We start from the raw sequence: 19367 nt of genomic DNA on the forward strand, positions 1-19367 counted from the left end.
TATGTGCGGTCGATTTGTCAATATTATTGTAGATTTCTATATATAAAAGTATCGAAAGTGACAAATTGGAACTTCAAAATATCTTTTATTACTGTTTAGAACTACTAACAAGGGTAGTTTTCTTAGTAGTTGTAAAAAGCGATAAAAACATTGCGATTTTTTGCTTTCAATACTTTACAGGGAGAGTGTATAACTAACTATACATCTGACGGTTGTTGGTGCGATTTCCAGTCCGATAAATTATTTAATACTATAACAAATAAATTATTTAATCCTCGCTCTGGTAACAAAGCACAGCGTTGAGTTCCGCCACTTAAAGAATTCATTGGAAAATGGGCAATAACGTGTCAACACTAGGTTGCCTCTATCTACCCTGCTGAAGCGTGAAGATAAAAAAATATATTTTCACCACATCAACTTATTTTATTAATAAAAATAAATCAATATTTGATAAAAAATAATTGAGTTTATTTATTTTTCTTCTATTTTGACAATTTATATATTTCTTATCTGTGTTTTGTAGAATTTCTACACGTATGACGTTATGTCACTAATTGGCAATAGGGATGTGATGCATGTTCTTATCGATTTCAGAGGTCTTGGACAGAAAAAATCTAAGGCTTTACTGACGATTTGAAGATCTCAAAATTTGGTTTACTTTTATCAACAACTTTCTTTTAACACAATGATTCATTGTATTCTTCATAAACCCTTTCGTATATTGTATCGATATGCCACAATGCAATCGTACATCACTATTCTGTGATCGCCGTAAGATACGGCATCGTGCAATCTTGAGATATTTCTGATTTAATAATATAAGTTATAGTTAAAAAACGCAATTTTACTTCAAAAATATTGTGTTAAATTTTATTTTTACCTTTAATTCAAATTGTATTGAAGTAAAAGTAAGTAAATTAGAATAGGTTATGCCGTAAAGTTCCTTAAATATTTTTAATAAATTAAAAATCCACGTGTAAAATAGGAAATATTCATAATAATAAAAAAATCTCTTAATAAATAATTTAAAGTTATTTTCTACTTTTTTATTTTACTATAAACAGCGCATTTTGAAGTATTAATATCTAAATGACTATATATCTGTTAAAGTGTATTTCTTTATTACTTTTATTTTAGAATGCCACCTAAGAAAGTAGAAGAACCAGAAAAAAAACCACTTATTGGAAGAGTGGGCACCAATTTGAAAGTGGGTATTGTTGGAGTGCCAAATGTTGGTAAATCTACTTTCTTCAATGTACTCACAAAAAGCCAAGCAGCTGCTGAAAACTTCCCCTTTTGCACCATTGATCCAAATGAAAATAAGTATCAACTTTAGTATATTTTACTAATTTAAAATTAACTTGTAACTCAACAAATCAATTTTATCAACCACTTCCTGTTTTTATTACTATTTTTAAGTCAAACTGTCTTGGCAGTTACTGTTTTCGCAGAGATAATGGTTTTGTCAAATGTATTTGTAAACATAAGTATTTTGTTTTATGCATTTTAATTTGATAAACATAATAATAATAAATAATAAGCATTATTTATTTTATAATTTTTTAAGTGTTATTGCACACTTTAGAAAAAAAACACACTTAGAAACCATTTAATTTCCATTTAATATTGTGGGACACATTACAACACTATTGTAACAAACTTATAAGAATTTTGACATAGCTAAATGAGAACATGTATCTTAGTGGTAGAGTGCTTGATGTGTTGAAGACATGGATATGACTGCTTTGCTTTATACATTTCATGATAGAGAATATCTCTTTTTTAAGTTTAATAACAAACTTGTGTGTTTTGTTTCTTATTTTATGATTTTTAGAGGAGCCATTTATAAAATATCTTTTAATAGCATTCTTTCAGGCTAAATGATAATTCTAAGCAATTGTCTTTTGGTAGCAGAAATGTGTAAATATTTACCTACATAAACGCTTACAATGGTGGTGGTACAAATGGTGAAGGTATAAATACCAATATTTTTAAATTTTTTTATAAGTTTTCTTAAAGAAGTAGTAAATTTTACCTTTTTAAATATAAATTAAATATGGAAAAAAATAACAATGGTGGATCCAGCGTCTGTAACGTAGCTAAGGCTGTATAGTAAGAAACTTCCTCATGACATGTACCATATCAAGTAGTTTTGACTTCTGCGTCCAGTTCTTGGTCTTAACAGATAAGAGATAATCTCTTGTTGGTCAAAGTTCCTCACTACTTTTTAAAAGAACTATTGACCCAATGATTGTCATATAAACATTTCACATGATAATATCATAGACCAAGCCCAAATATTTTAGATTATTTTTCTGTCTTAGTAAGCTTATGTGTTATAGCAATATCAAAAAATATCACTGTATATCATATCATTGACAGGCTTACAATCAGTATTCAAATAGAGCAAAACATTAACACATTTTATAGACAAATGTATGAGATTGTATCTAGGCCTATATAATCGAACATTGAGATGAAAACAACCAGAGACTATTGACTATTAAACAACCTGAGGAAATCGCTTCAACCACCTACGTTAAAGTAGAAACGCTCGTATTTAAATATGTTTTTAAGAATAATGTAAAAAAATTATATTTATTACTACCAGATCTTTTACGTGGGCTCCGGCCAGACGTCCAAAAAGTTGTTTAAAATTGGGGCAAACTATATATTAGCGAGCTTTAATTTTACATATATTATTTAAGGACTACTTTAAGACTCCTTATAATCTTAATCATTCTCCCAGACACTACCGTTATTTGGCGCTACCTCTGAAAGAGCCCTACTTTCGAGTTAGAGAGTATACATACTGTTCTAACTATATATTAGACTAATAGTCCTCAAAATTTTGCTACTATGACGTAGGTCTGAGGGCCTTGGGATCTTGGGCTACTTGCATTATTAAGAAATAATAGTATACTGTATTTAAATTAGAACTTTTTGTATTTTATTTTTTTATATTATTTAATATGCCAGTCACTTAAAAAGTAAATATTTAGTTTTTGACTAATGAATATAATTACAATTTCATCTGTCATTTGTGAAACATTCCTAAAATATGAACCGATTTGAAGCCTATAAAAACAAAATAGACATAAAAGATAAATGTAACATAAAAGATACAGAGATCAGTAAAAGTTTTTTATATAATGGAGATAATGAAATATTTGACAAAACACATGATAATGAAGTATGTGATGATTTTAAACCTTTGGCAGCGACTGTACTAGGTATAAACAATACCAATATCGCTTTATCTGAAGATGTGGAATTCTCTAACTGTTGGACAGATGCAGATGCACAAGAGGCCTATTTAAAACAAGGACCCAAAACTTACATGATATTAGGGAAACCGGGAACTGGATGCTATAATCTAGGAGAAGCGTTAGCTAAGAAGCTAAATTGTATCCATATATGTCCAAAAAATGTGTTAATTGATGAAATAGAACAAAAAAGCCAAAGTGGATTATGTCTAGAATACAACATGAGACACAATAAAGTTTGCAAATTTGATATCATATTGACAATTATGAAGGAAAAATTGAAATCACCAGCAGTTGCACACAGAGGGCTTGTTATAAGTGGACTACCAATGGTCACTTCAGTTGATAGAAATTTATATCTATGTGATACTTTAATTTCAGAAGAAGCATTAAACATATCACAAAGTATACTCGACGATTTACTGTTATCTTTAAAGAAGAAAAAATCCAAAAAAATCATACGATCACATTCATCTATGAGTAGCAAACCAGACATTTCTGATGAAGAAGAAGAAATGGAAGAAGAACAAGAAATTGAAAATGAAACAGTAGATGACCAAGAAGAAGAGCAAATTATAGAACTACCAAAATTTTACCTTAACACTTGCGAAAGTTTAACTTTTCACACAAAATCTATATATAAGACTTTGAATGTAATATTACTAGATCAAATTCAAGACGTATTCAATTTTAAACCTGAGATATTTATTTCTGTTTCATGTCCCAATAAGGATGTTGTCACTAAAAGAAGTCATAAATATATTAATTATTTTAATAATTTTAACACTTTGAAGCCATTTGAATGTTATGTAGACAATGAAATCAAATGGCCTGCACATTACACATTATTAAACTTTGTAAAAACTTATGATACTCATATTTTTAATCCAAAATATATGTGCAAACAACCACACAATTTTTCTTCCAAGGTAACACAACAAATTTGCAATTTTAAAACAATTCTGACTCCATTTATAGAAAAAAAATTAAAGAATTATAGTTCCAAAAACATAATTAAATTGGACGGAAGAGTGTCTGTACAGCTCATGTCTCATATTTGTTTTGAAAGATTATTACTTATGTCTATTAAACCAGTACTTGTACCAGAACCCTTATATCTTGACGATCCTCCTGAAGATTACGAAGAATTTTGGAGATTAATTGAACAATTGAATGTGCTTCGTAGTGGTGTGCTTAGTTTTAATAGATACGCATCGTTTTGGTACACCAGATGCCCAGTTGAACTAAAGAAGAGAAGGTCTATACACGGAAATGCAAAATTTGCAGTTACCTTTTTTAAACATGTATATTTATTATCATCTTTACAAGCTATGGTAGAGTTTTGTAGGAATCCCCGACCTTTTCTAAAACTAGAGTATTTAGAACCTACATGTCGTGTTATTATTATAGGTACAGATAATTCAGGAAAAACTATGGTTGCAAAATGTTTGTCGTGGTTGTTTGATGCACCTATAATTTACTACAATTCATTTTCAGAGGAAATTAAAAAAAATAAATATCTTAGTTACTCTACAAATATTTTAATTGAAATTAGGTCAAATATAGAGGACGCGCGCTTAAATGAGTGGCAAAATAATGAATTAGAAAGAGTATCTAAATTAAATACATGGTTTAACACCATGTCAAGTCTTTTAGCCGCCTATTTGCCTTTGCTTAAAAAAAAATTAGCGCAACTAGAAGATGAACCATTTGGAGATAAAGCATCATTAAAGAAATTCGAAGTTTTAAGAAATCAACTTAATTTTTTACCAATTGACGATTTAGATACGTGTAAAGAAGTTGCAAAGGATAATAACTTATTAAAATTCGCCCCGGCAGATTTATCTACAGAATTACCTAAGCCAGCCATTCCTTTACTGGGTGATGAAGACGTGGATCGCGGTATTGCCTCATACATAGCAGCCAATGAATTAGAAAAAGAAATAGAACCAAGTGTTTCAGAATTAACTTCTGAATTAGTTACCATATTGCAAAATATCGACAATGATTCGCTAAATAGTGGTAATAAAACTTATGGGAAATTTATAATAGATGGGTTTCCTTCAGACCCTGAACATTGGATATCTTTGTCAGATTCTGGTTTCTTACCAGATTATGTTATAGCATTAATTGAAAATAGAGAAATTGATTTGGACTTAGTACACCATTATACCAATGTACAAAAGTGTCCTAAAAACCATCAGGAAAGGTTTACTTTAGCAAATGATCCGTTGATTAAAGTAAAGTTATTGCGAAGTATACCCGTCAACTCTTCATCCCTCGATGTGCAAATGATCATAGACCAATTAGTCAGAGGTGTTCTTGACCTCGTTTTTGACAAAGAAGTAAATATTTCTGAGGAAAACAATGAAACAAGTACTATGGCATTAATGTCTGAAAAAATTGAGAAATTCCGTGAAAATTGGGATATTGTGAAACTACAATTAGAAGGAAACTTTAAACCGACCATTGAAATTGAGCTTGAAGATAAAAGTGACATAAATGTTATAGAAGAAGTCTTACTAAAAATGCGTAAAAGTTATTGTAAACCGCTGGAAATGGAAGAAGATGCATCTGAAATACGTGAGGATGAAAGTGAGTCAATTGAAGACCTAAATTATAATGATTCGCATTATCTCGGTGAAACAAATATATACTGCCCAGTTGCTTTTTATGATTACGGCATTTTATGGGAAGGTAAAAATGATTTTGTGACTAAGTATTTTAATAAATACTATTATTCTTCTAACGAAAATAACGTCAAGTTGCTACAGGATGATATTACGAAGTATCAATATTACAACAAACCTTTAAAAATAATTCCCCCTTTGAGAATTTGTGTAGTTGGTTGCATTGGTAGTGGTAAATCAACTATATCTAAAATAATAGCTAAAGAATTGGGTTTATTTCATATTGATTTTGATAAATTTGTCAATAATATTCTAATACCAAAACATTTTAAAAGGGTTGGTTGGCAATATGAAAACAATTTCACTGATACAATAGATGCTGATGATGAAGAAGTTGAATACATCCAAACTGAGGAAAATAGTTTAAACGATATGACAGACATATTGTTCAGGGAAAAAGAATTAATAAAAATGATTAAAAATTATTTTGAGCAGGGTTCATCATTGCCGTCTACATTTATTGCACGATTAGTTAAAAAACTTTGGTTTGAAAACCCGTATAGTAAAACTGGTGTCGTAATTGATGGTTTTCCTAAATTATCATCTGATGTAGAAGATATGATTAACAATTATTGTATTCCTGATATAATAATTGAGCTAGAATGTGATTCTGAAGTTGCAATCGATAGGCTATCCCCACAATTACATAAAAAATGGAAATTACAATTAAAGGAAGCAAAAAAGAAAGTAGATAGAACATTAGAAACAGAAAGAAACACATGGAAGGATTTTATTACAAGAAAAATTGTCATTGAACTAATTATATATGAACTAATGGAGGGAGTTGTAATTAACTTTGAGGAACCACCAAAAACACCATCTATACAAAGTACAATTATGGATGCCGATCCAACAGGTTCCGCTAATGTAGACGCTTATTTATTTGCCACTTACAATCAACTCATTCAAGAGTATCCGGAACCAGTAGATCAAACGGAATGGGAAAAATCCGATGATGCTCTTGAAAGAATCAACAGTAGAATAGAAAATATATATCAAGTACAAGATGAAAATATTCAAAATTTGAAGGATATTATAGATGAACAAAAACTTAAAATTCTATATTTCAATGGAAAAAAAAGGATAAATGTAGTTACACGAAGGGTACTAGAAAAACTTTCTAAGCTAAGAAATAGAGGTGAATCATTTCTAGAACAAACTTTCACTGTAAACTGCGATATAGCTGAAATACTTTTATTAGAAGGATTCTTCTTGCTAAGCAAATTTAACAGGATGTGTCCAGTGTTCATTAAAGATAATCCATATACTTTATTTAATCCATATAATGTAAGTAAAGTAAAAAATAGCGTATTTCCAATAATTCATCGCGCTTACATATATTTCATTTCATCGAAAGATAATGTGAGAAAATTTAGAAAAAATCCATTGGAATATGTGAAAGATAATATTATTAACCTATATATTCCTTATCCTTTAAGTATTAGTGTTATTGGACCTCCAAAATCTGGCAAAAGTGAATTGGCTTCAAAGCTCGCTAAACATTATGGTTTAATTTGTATATCGAGAGGTATGGCTCTTAGATATATTATGGAAAATATGCGGTGGACTCATTTGGGATTAAAAATTTCTTCATTTTTAAGTGCAGGACAATGCGTTGATAGCAAATTTATTATGGAAGCTATTGTGACAGTAGCAATGATAGATAGCCGAACAATGTCTAACGGTATCATTTTAGACGGCATTCCTGATTCTCCATTTGAAACCTGCGAGCTATCTAAACACGGCTTATTCCCTCTTATAATTTTTGATCTAAAAAGCACAAAGCAAACTGTACTGACAAATTCGCAGAATGAAATTTATAACGACATTCTTAAAATCAAACCGCCGTATTGTAGTTCACTTATAGATTTCAAGTTTTTAAATTGGGCAAAAAACTGTAAGCTAGTCAAAAACTTTATAAAAGAGGATACGCAAAACTTATACAATATTAATGGAAATAATTCGAAATGGCAATGCTATGCCGATGCGGTGAACGTTATAGAAGAGCTAATTCCAAAAGTTCACCACTACCTAACTTATGAAAAATCCAAGATTGTTCGAGCTGGCTTTATGGCCGTTACTAATAAAATATTTGAACAGAAAATGTCTTGCTTTAAAAATCTTTGTCCAGTCTGTTTTATAAGAGATACGCTACGACACAGTGGGTTCCCCCCTGATAAAAAAGGTCTCGTTCAATATAAAAATCGTCTCTATTGGATTTGCTCTGAACATATAGATTTAGTATTAAAATTCCCTGAAAAACTTTTTACTACTAAAAATATTATCATTCCGGAAATTCCAGCACCAGTAACATTTGTAGATATGTCTATTGTTTACGAGAACGGTATATGTATTGTAACGTACGCAGAAAACCTGCCCTCTCAAAAAATTCTTAAAGGACTTAATCAATTTGCAGCTTTATACAAAGATAAAATGTATTTATTTTGCAGCTCTAAATGTCATCTTAAATTTTTGGCTAAGCCTCAACTTTATTATGATATTAAGGTTTTCAAGAAAATGAATATATTTCCTAAACTGACATTAAAAGAAATACCTCACCTAGGTTATTTAGAACAAAGCGTTGGAAATATAATAACGGAAGCTTGTTGCGCAATCAATGCAACGAGACCCAAATATCCTGGCTTAAGTATTCGATTGTCGGGGCTCCTTTACCTAGCTTTATTTCTTAAAATTCACAATAATACTTTAGAGGAAGAAATTGTAGTAACGTATAAAAGGGTTTTTAAAGTATTCAAGGCTAGATGTAAACTAATAACGGATATTAGTTTACGTTTAACATCCATTAACAATCCGTTTGCAATTTATCCAAACTGTTGTCAAAAAAATAAACCTAAACAGTTAGAAGGGAGTATTGGAAAAAGTGATAGTCTTCTTACAACTATATACACGGAAGCTGATTTTAGTAATTGTATTGAATAATAATTACATTATAATTATTTGTAACTACCAATGTAACTTTAGTATATTTTAAATATATTTAAAACATACACGTTTTTTCTTTATTAATTGAACTCATAACTCAAATAAGAGAGGTATGGAATGTATGTACATTTTTAAAGATTATAGCAATTTTGAATTTTACTAATATTACAACAAAGCTAACTAGTATTTTTTTTTCAGCAAGTAGGGTACCGGTTCCCGATGAGAGGTTCGATTTTCTTTGCGAGTACCATAAACCAGCGAGGTAATTGTTTTAATACAAACATTTTTAAAATTTCTAATAATAAGTATATACCGGCTTTGCCCGAATGCCTTTTTCCAAACGCTTAAATTGTCTGTCTTTATAGTTTTAGATGTCTTTGTGTCTGTTAGGAAGACTAATAAAATGTAATTTGTATAATTAGTGACACGAAATAATGATGTTTAAATATTTCAGCAAAGTACCAGCATTTTTGAATGTAGTAGACATCGCGGGTCTAGTGCGCGGCGCAGCGGAAGGTCAAGGTCTCGGCAACGCTTTTTTGTCGCATATAAAAGCTTGTGATGCTATTTTCAACTTATGCAGTAAGTAATATTAATATTCCCAAGGCTTATGTAAGATGCCAGTTTAAAAATATTAATTTCTTTTTTTTGTATGTTTTAAGTATGACAGTAAAAGAATATTTAAAAACTCGATAAGCGCGAGTCGAGCTCGCCCACCAAGGGTTCTGTACACAAATTGGTCTCGAGCTTTTAATATAGGCATGATGCTTATTACATATAAAACAATGTTACATGCTGTAATTTCAACGTACAGTCAACGTGTTCAGTTCAACACAATCTAACTACATCTATCCCTATCACTTTAAAAAAATTCGAACGATAAAAGAGAAAATAGAGAGAACATTTATGAAAATTAAATAATAAAATACGTATAAAGAGAACTCTGGAAACATGATTAAATATATATATTTTTTACTTTGGGTAAATTATCCCATATACAATATACTTAAAAAAATTATAGACATTACGATTAACATTTTAGGAGCTTTCGATGATGAAAGTGTAATTCATGTGGATGGTGAAGTTGATCCCATCCGTGATTTGGAAACCATTGGAGAGGAATTACGTCTGAAGGATGAGGAACAGCTAGTGCAAAACATCGAAAAATTAGACAGGACCGTCAATCGGGGTGGGGATAAGAAACTTAAACCTGAGTATGTAAGTATGTCCTTACTATTTTTTTTTTCATAGAATCAGGATTAGCAAAGATCGCCTAGTGCTAAGATATTTTGGTTTTATTTCTTTGTCGTAATTCGAGACATTGCGTGTTAAGTGGCGAAACTCAGCGGCCCTCTTTGCCTTGCCAGAGCAGGAAAATAAAACTAAAAAATAATTTTATATAATCATTCCATTGCTTATAATAATAATCAAACTCACGACCATCGGGCTTTCAGTCAAACGCTGTCCTGCGTCACGAGATGGTGAAGTTCGCGTGGCGCGTGCCTCTAAAAATAGTTCCAGAAAAACAAGTAAAACAACATTTAAAAATAACGTTTTTATTAGAGATCAACAAAAGAAAATCAAACAAAAAAATATGTAATTTTCTCTATATAGGACTATGCATTCTCATATGAATCGTTCCATTTTTTCAGCACGACAAGCGTAGATTCCAAGATTTTTTCGTTTTTTGTACAGTGATAATGCCAACTTTACGTTTGTTTAACTTTTGATGCAGATACCGATGCAGGTTGATTGCAAAATTTCTTAGGATTATAATATATATTTTTTAAAGAGTTACTTTTATTTTTCAGGAAGCTTTAGCTAAGATCAAAACTATTTTAGTAGAAGAGAAAAAACATATTAGATTTGGTGATTGGAGTGCTGCAGATGTAAGTATTAAAAATATATAATGACTAGCGGGCGCGCGCAGCTTCGCTTGCTTATTTAGGGGTAAATTCTAATAAACCACGAAATATATGTTTAATATTTTTTTTAAGAGTCTAAATTTAAAATTTTATAAAAATCGGTGGCGATTTAAAAAAAAATCTATACAAACTTTCAACCCCTTATTTGCACCCTTAGGGGGAGAATTCTAGACAACGATGAAACACGTGTTCAGTTAAATACTTTTAAAAATTTTAATTTCAAATTTTATAAAAATCGGCGCCGATTTAATTTTTTTTCCATACAAACTTTGAACCCTTATTTTACCCCTTTAGGGTTAAAATTTTTCAAAATCCCTTCTTAGTGGATGTCCAGATTACGAAAGTAAATATCTTTCCAAATTTCTCGTTACTACCATCAGCGGTTACGGCTGTGCGCGCGTCTTACCTCAGTCAGTGAGGACAAGTCCTTTTATATATATAGATATACATAAAATAATCAACACATTTTTATTTTCTTCAATATTTATAATAATAAATCTTTAAATATGTTTTATTATTACTTAATACTGAATTTTGTCCATATTACAGATAGAAGTGCTCAACAAATATCTGTTCTTAACATCGAAGCCCGCGCTGTATCTTGTCAACCTCTCGGAAAAGGATTATATTAGGAAAAAGAACAAATGGTATTTTTTTTATGATTGAGTCTATAATGGCGCAGTATCTCAACGTCTGACTATAAACACGATAATTGTGGGATCGATGCCCACGATCTTATTTATATAAAGCGTCTTAAGATTTACATATTAATAAAAAATTTGCACAAATAACTAAACCGCTTTAAAAACACGCATACAGCAGTAGTTACAAAAAACCTTGCGCATACACTTCATTCTGTACATTCCTCGTCGACATTGCAATTTAGGTGACGTTTGATTTGCCAAAGTGGAAAACAAATATACCACCTTCGCGTTTACAGTCACAGACTTGTGCGCCTGCGCCACGATGTCATCAGTAACTTATTATTGTTATTTATTATTTTTTTATAAATATGTCATAAATTTACAGGTTACCCAAGCTAAAGGAGTGGATCGACAAAAACGATCCGGGAGCTCCCTTGATACCGTTCTCGGGCGCTCTAGAGAGCAAACTATTAGATATGGAACCCGAAGAAAGGAAGCAATTCCTCAAAGAAAATAACATCACCAGGTAAATAATGTTTTATTTTATATTTAAGGTTCCTTTACTGCAAAGGAAGAAATAAAACTTATCAAACCAAACATCACATTTACATTGATACGCTATCCCACTGCGTCACGAGGGCTTTTAATTATTCTTAATGGCAGAGGGAACCAAGCTGTAAGTCACTTCGTTCTCCACTTTTCGCGTACTTTGAAAACATTTTCTTTTGTGTATAGTGCTGGTTCACTTTATCTATATCACGTCACATAAATATTCCCTCAAATGAAAATTAAACTTGCAACCATCACAGAAAGTTATTATCCTTTTTATTTAAGTAAGCCAAATGGCGTCTTCGACATTTTCACATATAAATTTACAATATAATAAATATTGCAATAATAATAATTAAATATGATTTTATATTAATAACGATATTATTTTTGTTTCAGTGCATTAGATAAAATTATAGTTCAAGGCTATAAAGCACTGCAGTTGGAGTACTTCTTCACGGCCGGCGCTGATGAGGTCAAGGCGTGGACTATTCAGGTATGTTTTAAAGATTTTTAGTCTCATTCCACACTGAGTAAAGAAAAATCTCCTTTAGAAAACTTCAAACGCTAAGAGTAGGTATAGTATAGTACGTTAGTGATCACTGGGCTTGGACGGTTTCTAAGAGACGCGGGTTCATACAATGCAAGGCTTAAAATTTTCATAGGTTTTCTAAAAAAAGTGTTATTCAGATGTTTTAAGTGTTATGTAATACGTAAGTAAATTAAATCATTATACTAGATTGAGTTCCGCCTACGTGTGGGAAGCAGTATATTAACAGTAGGTTCCCTCTACCACCCCACTATATGCAGTAAAAACAAAAAACATCGAGGTCAACAACTGTTGACGTATCTTAATTATTTTTTTAGGCATGGGTTTGAAATATTTTTCCCTATATGCTGTTCCTGTAAAAGGAGCGCAGAAGCTTCCACCTGTATATATCATTAGCGACCCAAACTTAAACTTATTGTTATATTATAACTAAATTATATAAAATATTTACATCAATTGTAAGTTTTGTGTTATTGTGATGGACGTATAAGCTATACTACTGTATAGTTTCATCGACATCCATTCAATAGTTGTTGCGTGAAAGTGGAACAAACATGCTCAAATATCCACATTTATAATATAAATAAAATAATATTTTTTATTTTCATATTTACAGAAAGGAACTAAAGCCCCTCAAGCTGCCGGCAGAATCCACACGGACTTTGAGAAAGGTTTCATAATGGCGGATGTGATGCACTATAAGGATTTCAAGGAGGAGGGATCGGAAGCTGCATGCAAGGGCGCTGGGAAATACAGGCAACAAGGTAACATCTATATGTTTTTATTTTATTATTTTATTTGAAATAATTTGTACATAAAACTATCGTTGTAAAATAAAACACCATTTGTTACATTTTATATATAACGCACAGACACAAACCTATCAAAACGGTAACGCCGATCACTCGTCAATCAAGTTGAACGTAGTTTATGTTTATTATAGAAAATAGGTAGTTGCGTAAAATAGTACGAGAGATATCCTTTTCTCGTCTGGTACTCTTTTTAAGAATGAAAGTGGCAGATCTGTTGCCGTCTTAAATAGTATTTTTATAGTAATACCCTATTACTATTATTGCTCTTGATACAGTAGCGATTTTTTTTGTTCTCAATTGACGCGCAGCCGCTAGCGACGTCATATTCAAAGAACTTAACTATAACTATACTGCTCGCTCCAGTCCATTTCGAAGGTATCATTGTCACTAATAAACAAGTGTGATTCTGTAAATAATTGATTAAAAAACAAAATCCTGCTGAGATCCAGTGCCAGTCCTTCTAAGGTCTAAGGCAGTAACTTTACTTTTTTTGACGTCCAAAAAATGAAGAATGCAACTTCTTATTTTTAATAAAATTATTTGACATTGACTTTATCCTGAACTGTTTATCTTTATTTCCAGGTAGAAACTACGTAGTGGAGGACGGTGATATAATATTCTTCAAGTTCAACGCGGGCGCCGGCCTTAAGGACGCTAAGAAGAAATGACGTGACAAAGTTTTACTATTATTAGTACATATGTTGTACCTCAACCTGGCATTGTACACCCTGCTACATGTAGCTTGATCCATGGACATTTAAATAAATTATTATTTTTTAATATCTCTCTTATTAAATGCACTGTTATAAAAATGTAGTATGCAATATTTTTATACGTAAAACTTAATAGTTTATAAAAGCTTGTAGAGACCGTCGAGTTTTCTCTTTGGAGAAACTATTTATTTTCATTTCCTCTCTTTGGTAAACTAGTGCTTTAGATGAGTGCTTTGTCTTAACAAAGCACGGCCTTGACTTTCACCATTCAACACGCAATGTCTAATAAAAAATAAAAAAATAAAAAGCTAATTTGAAGATTTGGCTAATGCATTTATATGATACTCATAACATGCAGATGAATATTTAAAATAAAACATGTTTTGTATTTTTATATAATAAAGTCGTGTATTTATTAATAATAATTATAGTACATATAGAACTTTAAAGATTGCATACTGGAGACTTTGTTACTAATGAAATATGGCTTGTTGTATGAATAAGTGTTAAGCATTTGTAAATCCGTAATGCCTTTATAAATTATATAACTTCAACAAATTCTTCTATTCGTGTTATATTTTCATTTTGTCCCTCAACATTTTGCGTTTTGAAAACTTTATCGAATAAAATCCGCAATTGTTTCAAAAGTTTTTTCAAGTTGGTCTGGGAAAGTATGTCTTGGTCGATCACTGGGGCTAGTTTCTCTTTATCTTTGTCTGTTTTATTGACTATTTTATTAAGAATGTAAGATAATCCCTGAACGACAGCCTCTTCCCATTCCTAGGTAAATGTTAGTATTTCAAAAAATCATGTTAACAATCAATATAATAAGTAAGCTTTATATACTCTTAGGAGGATATTTTGGAACCACTGTGGCACAAAATCTGTAAATGCAATGGTTATGGGTTCAATGCCCACTTGGTGAGATTGAATTATATTAATTTTGTCGCCCTGGTAACTAGACAGCGCCCAGCGCCCCTTTGAACCATTGCTTAAAAGTGGTAGGCTTGTGCGCCACGACGGCCTCAACAGAAACAGATATTTTACTTTTTCATAAACCTCAACTTACTTGAAATTGACCGTCCAAGGTGTCCAATGCCAACATTTCTTCTATAAGTTTTAATTTCAGATTATCCGTCAAAACTTGCTTTAGTAAATACATAATTAAAGAACCGTTTCTTCTCAAATTACCTCCAGCTCTTAAAATTATGAAATGTAACAAATTCATAAATATGTTTAATATTCATATATGATATTCATATATATGTTGAGGCTGTCATGGCGCACCGGCACAACCTCTTACTGTACCCCGAACACAGCAGTAGGCGGAGGGAATCTAGTGCTATGAGTTATTTATGACACTCCGTTTTCCAAGCACCGCCCATTTTCGAGTAATTGCAGAATTCTGCGCCAGGCTTTGGCTTTTTACCAGACCGAGAAAATGAAAACAATAAAATTCTACGTGTGCAATCGAATTCACAACAATCACTGCCCTGCAGCATCACGACAGCCTGATTTTGCGTAATTCCTGTGATGATTTTCATCATCTACTTTGTTACCTTAGTACATTTTGTTTGCTCTGTATTATTCCGTAAGCCGTCATTTTGATTCGTTCGTGTGTGTCGTACATGAGGAACTCCAAAGGTTCACAGTCCCCCGGTGGCAACGAGCCATATTGAACTAATAGACGTTTTTGTACTAGTGTAAATTGTCTCTGCAGTATATTCAGTTCGTCCTAGAAGTTAAAGATTAGGGAAAATATTGTAAAAAAACGCCTTTCCCTTATTTATGTTAAGTCGTAGGCGGAAACAATCTAATGTCAAGACATTCTCTGACTGCTTTTCACCCAAAGTCGAGACCAAATGGTTAGTAATGAAACTCTACACTCTATTTCAAAACAAGGAATGAAAACAAATTTAGTATAATAATTTCCATCAATTGGAATCGAACTTAGAACCATTGTGTAGGCAAACGCTGCTGTCCTATTGCGTCACGATAGCCAACGTCTGTTAAGCTACTTTAAAAAAAATATATAGGTCTTTTAATTTCTCATAAAGCTTACATTTAATTAACTAAAATAAATTTGAACATACATACCTCTAATTCTTTTAATTTTACCCGTTCTTTGGCATGCACTTCGATGCACTTCAAAAATGCGTGTATTACTTGTTTTATTTGATCTCCGCTTATAATAAACTCTATATCAGAATTACCAATTCCTTGCTTTATTTGATAATCAATTAAGATTTTTGCTATGTGTCCCAATATTGGCGACATATCAGAATATTCATTTGCTTCTATAGAACATATATTTTCAGAAATTTTTACAGTGACTATTCTATTTGACATTCTATATTTTAAAGATAGTGTGTCTTGAACAGCGAAACTCGTAAGCTCGTCCTTTGTAAAATCTGTAAAGCGTTAAGTTTACCTTCATTAAGCATATTTGCATATTTTTTTTATTTACCTATTCCAAATAAGTAAAAGCAGTTTCAGTTTCCCATTTTTCTCCCAATTTCTGACACATTGCGTGATGAGTGGCGGAACACAACGTTTCGCTTTTAGTTGTTACCAGAGCTGGTAATAAATAAAATTAATTTTCAAATCGAACCCACGACCGTCACGTTTACAGTTAGACGTTTTGCCACTGCGACACAATGGTATTTCTTATTTTGTTGTTGTCGATCTGATTCCCACTTGGGGGAATGAATAAATTTTATTTCAATTCCTAATAATATATATTATAAGATATCTATGTATTAATTATACGCAACAACAAAGAATTTATTGATATACCTCTACATACCAGTCAATATTTCCGTAATATCTTGAATAAATCTGTTTGTTTTTATATCTATTTTGTAATTATTTTCCAACACAACTTGTACTGGTTCACAATAAAAGTTGATGGGCAATATTATTTGACGTTTAGTCGTTTTTATCTTTCCATCGTTTTGTACAATTGCAAATGCTATATTAACTCCAAAATCTGATATATCGGCATCGTCGAAAAGAAAAATAAAATTTTCTATGATCTCAGTGCCATTTATGTCTTCTAAACATACGGTAGTTTCGGCGCTTCCAATAGGTGGATTACAATGAAAGGTAATTTGTAAACTTTGAATTAACTTGGGATTTTCGAACACAAGTGTAATTACTATCGGACATGTTTGTAATGCTCGATAACTATTTTCGGAAAAATTAGATATAGGTCTATTTAAAGAATTTCCAATATCGATTTTTATTTTCATTATACGATCGATTTGTTCTTCTTCTTCATCGGTGTCTAAAAACAATGTAAAGGTGAATCAATCTCATACTGATTTTTACAGTAGAAGAAAGCTTTTTTTTTTCAATATTTTATATGGGTAGATTAATAAAAATTTCGAATTACTAATAGCATTGTAATCCCTAATACCATTATATGAATTATATTTGATCTATTAAGTGTAATAGTATACTTCTATTTAATGAATTTAGTATCTATCTTATAATTAAAATTAAATGTACCCACCCCCTTTAGCTTCCATAACTTTTTTCAATGATTGTTCTACAACGTCTAATTCAGCTTGAATTTCATTGGGATCAGCCACATCACTCATTGTATATCCGTTAGCATTTAAATCTGGTTCCGTACCAATATAACATACATCTACAATACCGTCTGTAGAAAGAGTTACAATGCCTCCAGGCAAAGAGTTTAAATAACATCGAGATATCGATATAGCATTATGCATTAAATCGCAAGACCATAATAGTGATGTACCTTCGTAAATATTTAACTTTGAATCTTCAGATACTACCATTACAAGCAACCTAGAATTAGGTTCTGAAATAAAATTAAGAATTACGAATGATAAACGAGGATCCAAAAAATGATTCTTGTATAGTAAATATAAAGTATACATAAATACCGTAATACCACCCAATTAAATATGCATGGAAGCAAATTGGCATATAATTGAATTTGATCATGTATTTCATTAAACCGTTATTTTGAAAACAGTAGAGATGTCTCTCTCCTACCGCTATAATTGTTGAAAAACTTGTACTGGTCTGCAATTTGAAATAAATATATAAAAAGTATAATTATTTCTATGTGAACTATGCACTACTATATTTGTTTCTGAGAAGAAAAGCATACTCGTATCGTTTGAAGTGATATAATTTCTTCCCCTGCATTGTAAGTCCATTGCGGGATGTTCTTTTTGTTTTGTCTGATGCTTAACTCGCTAAATTCGCTTAGTTGTTGATAACTGCAATAACATATTATCTATATAAAATTTACACGCATAAAAAAATATAGGTATACTTATGTGTTGTTAATAAAATTTGTTTCCTTAAAAAAAATACCTATAAATTTCCATGACCCATGTCGATTTGCAAACTACAAATTGGTCACTATTGGCCACATAACATATCGGTCCTGGTATTATGATATCGTCAAAAAGGCACATAAATAGAAAAGTGTCTTGGTCGAAGAAGCTTAATGTTCCATCCAAAGCTTGAATACAAATAAGATCTCTACTCTTCGAGGATCCAAAAGGCCCACAAGTGACATTAAATGCTCTTCTAGTGAATGTATGTTTTATTACAGAAATAAGGGAATTTTGTTCCCCTGAAATAGAATTAAATTATATAAAGTTTTTAGGTTACTATATTTGATAAATATTTAATGAATATATGTTATATACCGAGCGTCTCATTTTACTTACCAACATCTATATGACCATCATTGTGTTTTAAAAAATAAATAACATAACTATTTGGATGCAATATTAATATTTGTCGATCAGCGGAATCTCTAGAAATTTTACAATATTTTTTTTAAAACATTGAATAATAAGGTAAAAATCTGCAATGAAAGTAAATTAAAAAATCATACATTACAAATTTGCCCGTTTCTACTTGCAATATAATGTCGTTTAATTGTGATTCTAAAATAGGATGGGAATTTTTATTTTCATTAATCGGCTTATAAATTTTTAGTAACGAGCTTTGGCCAACAATCAAGCAATCACTATCAATGTGCGAATCAAATTTGTCCACTTTAATACAACGACTATTTTGAATGCCGTCATCACAAGCTTCACTTTGAGATTTATTATTGGACCACCAATTTTTTGTTTTGAATATTGACATAATTGTAGATTAAGAAAACATTTTATATAAGTTATTAAAATCCTATAAATATACAAGTGTTTGTACTTAGTATTCCATGGTAACGAGAACGTAAAATATCTACTTATCCGTATCATTAAAGAAAAATAGATTA

At 31.1% G+C, this 19367-nt stretch overlaps 2 protein-coding genes across 3 annotated transcripts; one reads left to right on the top strand and one right to left on the bottom strand.

Annotated features, from left to right (window-relative positions):
• The first annotated feature begins 592 nt into the window (after window positions 1-592).
• Window positions 593-14656, top strand: LOC146527793 (obg-like ATPase 1). Of its 2 annotated transcripts, XM_085205305.1 has the most exons (12): window positions 593-908; window positions 1138-1323; window positions 3142-8536; window positions 9076-9161; window positions 9354-9481; window positions 9942-10117; window positions 10711-10788; window positions 11374-11471; window positions 11854-11994; window positions 12417-12513; window positions 13184-13331; window positions 13962-14656. In XM_085205305.1, exons 2-12 carry the CDS (start codon window positions 1139-1141, stop codon window positions 14045-14047), a joined length of 6618 nt encoding a protein of 2205 aa, XP_085061431.1. In that variant the 5' UTR covers window positions 593-908; window position 1138; the 3' UTR covers window positions 14048-14656. The 2 variants fall into 2 exon arrangements, with proteins under 2 accessions (XP_085061431.1, XP_085061430.1); XM_085205304.1 differs by lacking the exon at window positions 3142-8536 and having other exon boundaries at window positions 731-908; window positions 9105-9161.
• Window positions 14014-19304, bottom strand: BBS9 (Bardet-Biedl syndrome 9). The gene is made up of 11 exons (XM_085205303.1): window positions 18978-19304; window positions 18808-18896; window positions 18446-18710; window positions 18237-18348; window positions 18007-18148; window positions 17607-17921; window positions 16899-17378; window positions 16190-16503; window positions 15652-15827; window positions 15162-15291; window positions 14014-14872 (listed from the first exon to the last, which is right to left on the bottom strand). The coding sequence occupies exons 1-11, from the start codon at window positions 19232-19234 to the stop codon at window positions 14633-14635; spliced, it is 2520 nt and encodes an 839-aa protein (XP_085061429.1). The 5' UTR covers window positions 19235-19304; the 3' UTR covers window positions 14014-14632.
• Between the last annotated feature and the right edge of the window lie 63 nt (window positions 19305-19367).

This window comes from Heliconius melpomene, chromosome 20, assembly GCF_056956725.1.
Source record: "Heliconius melpomene rosina isolate 202511_hmr_F chromosome 20, ASM5695672v1, whole genome shotgun sequence".
Classification (NCBI taxonomy): domain Eukaryota; kingdom Metazoa; phylum Arthropoda; class Insecta; order Lepidoptera; family Nymphalidae; genus Heliconius; species Heliconius melpomene.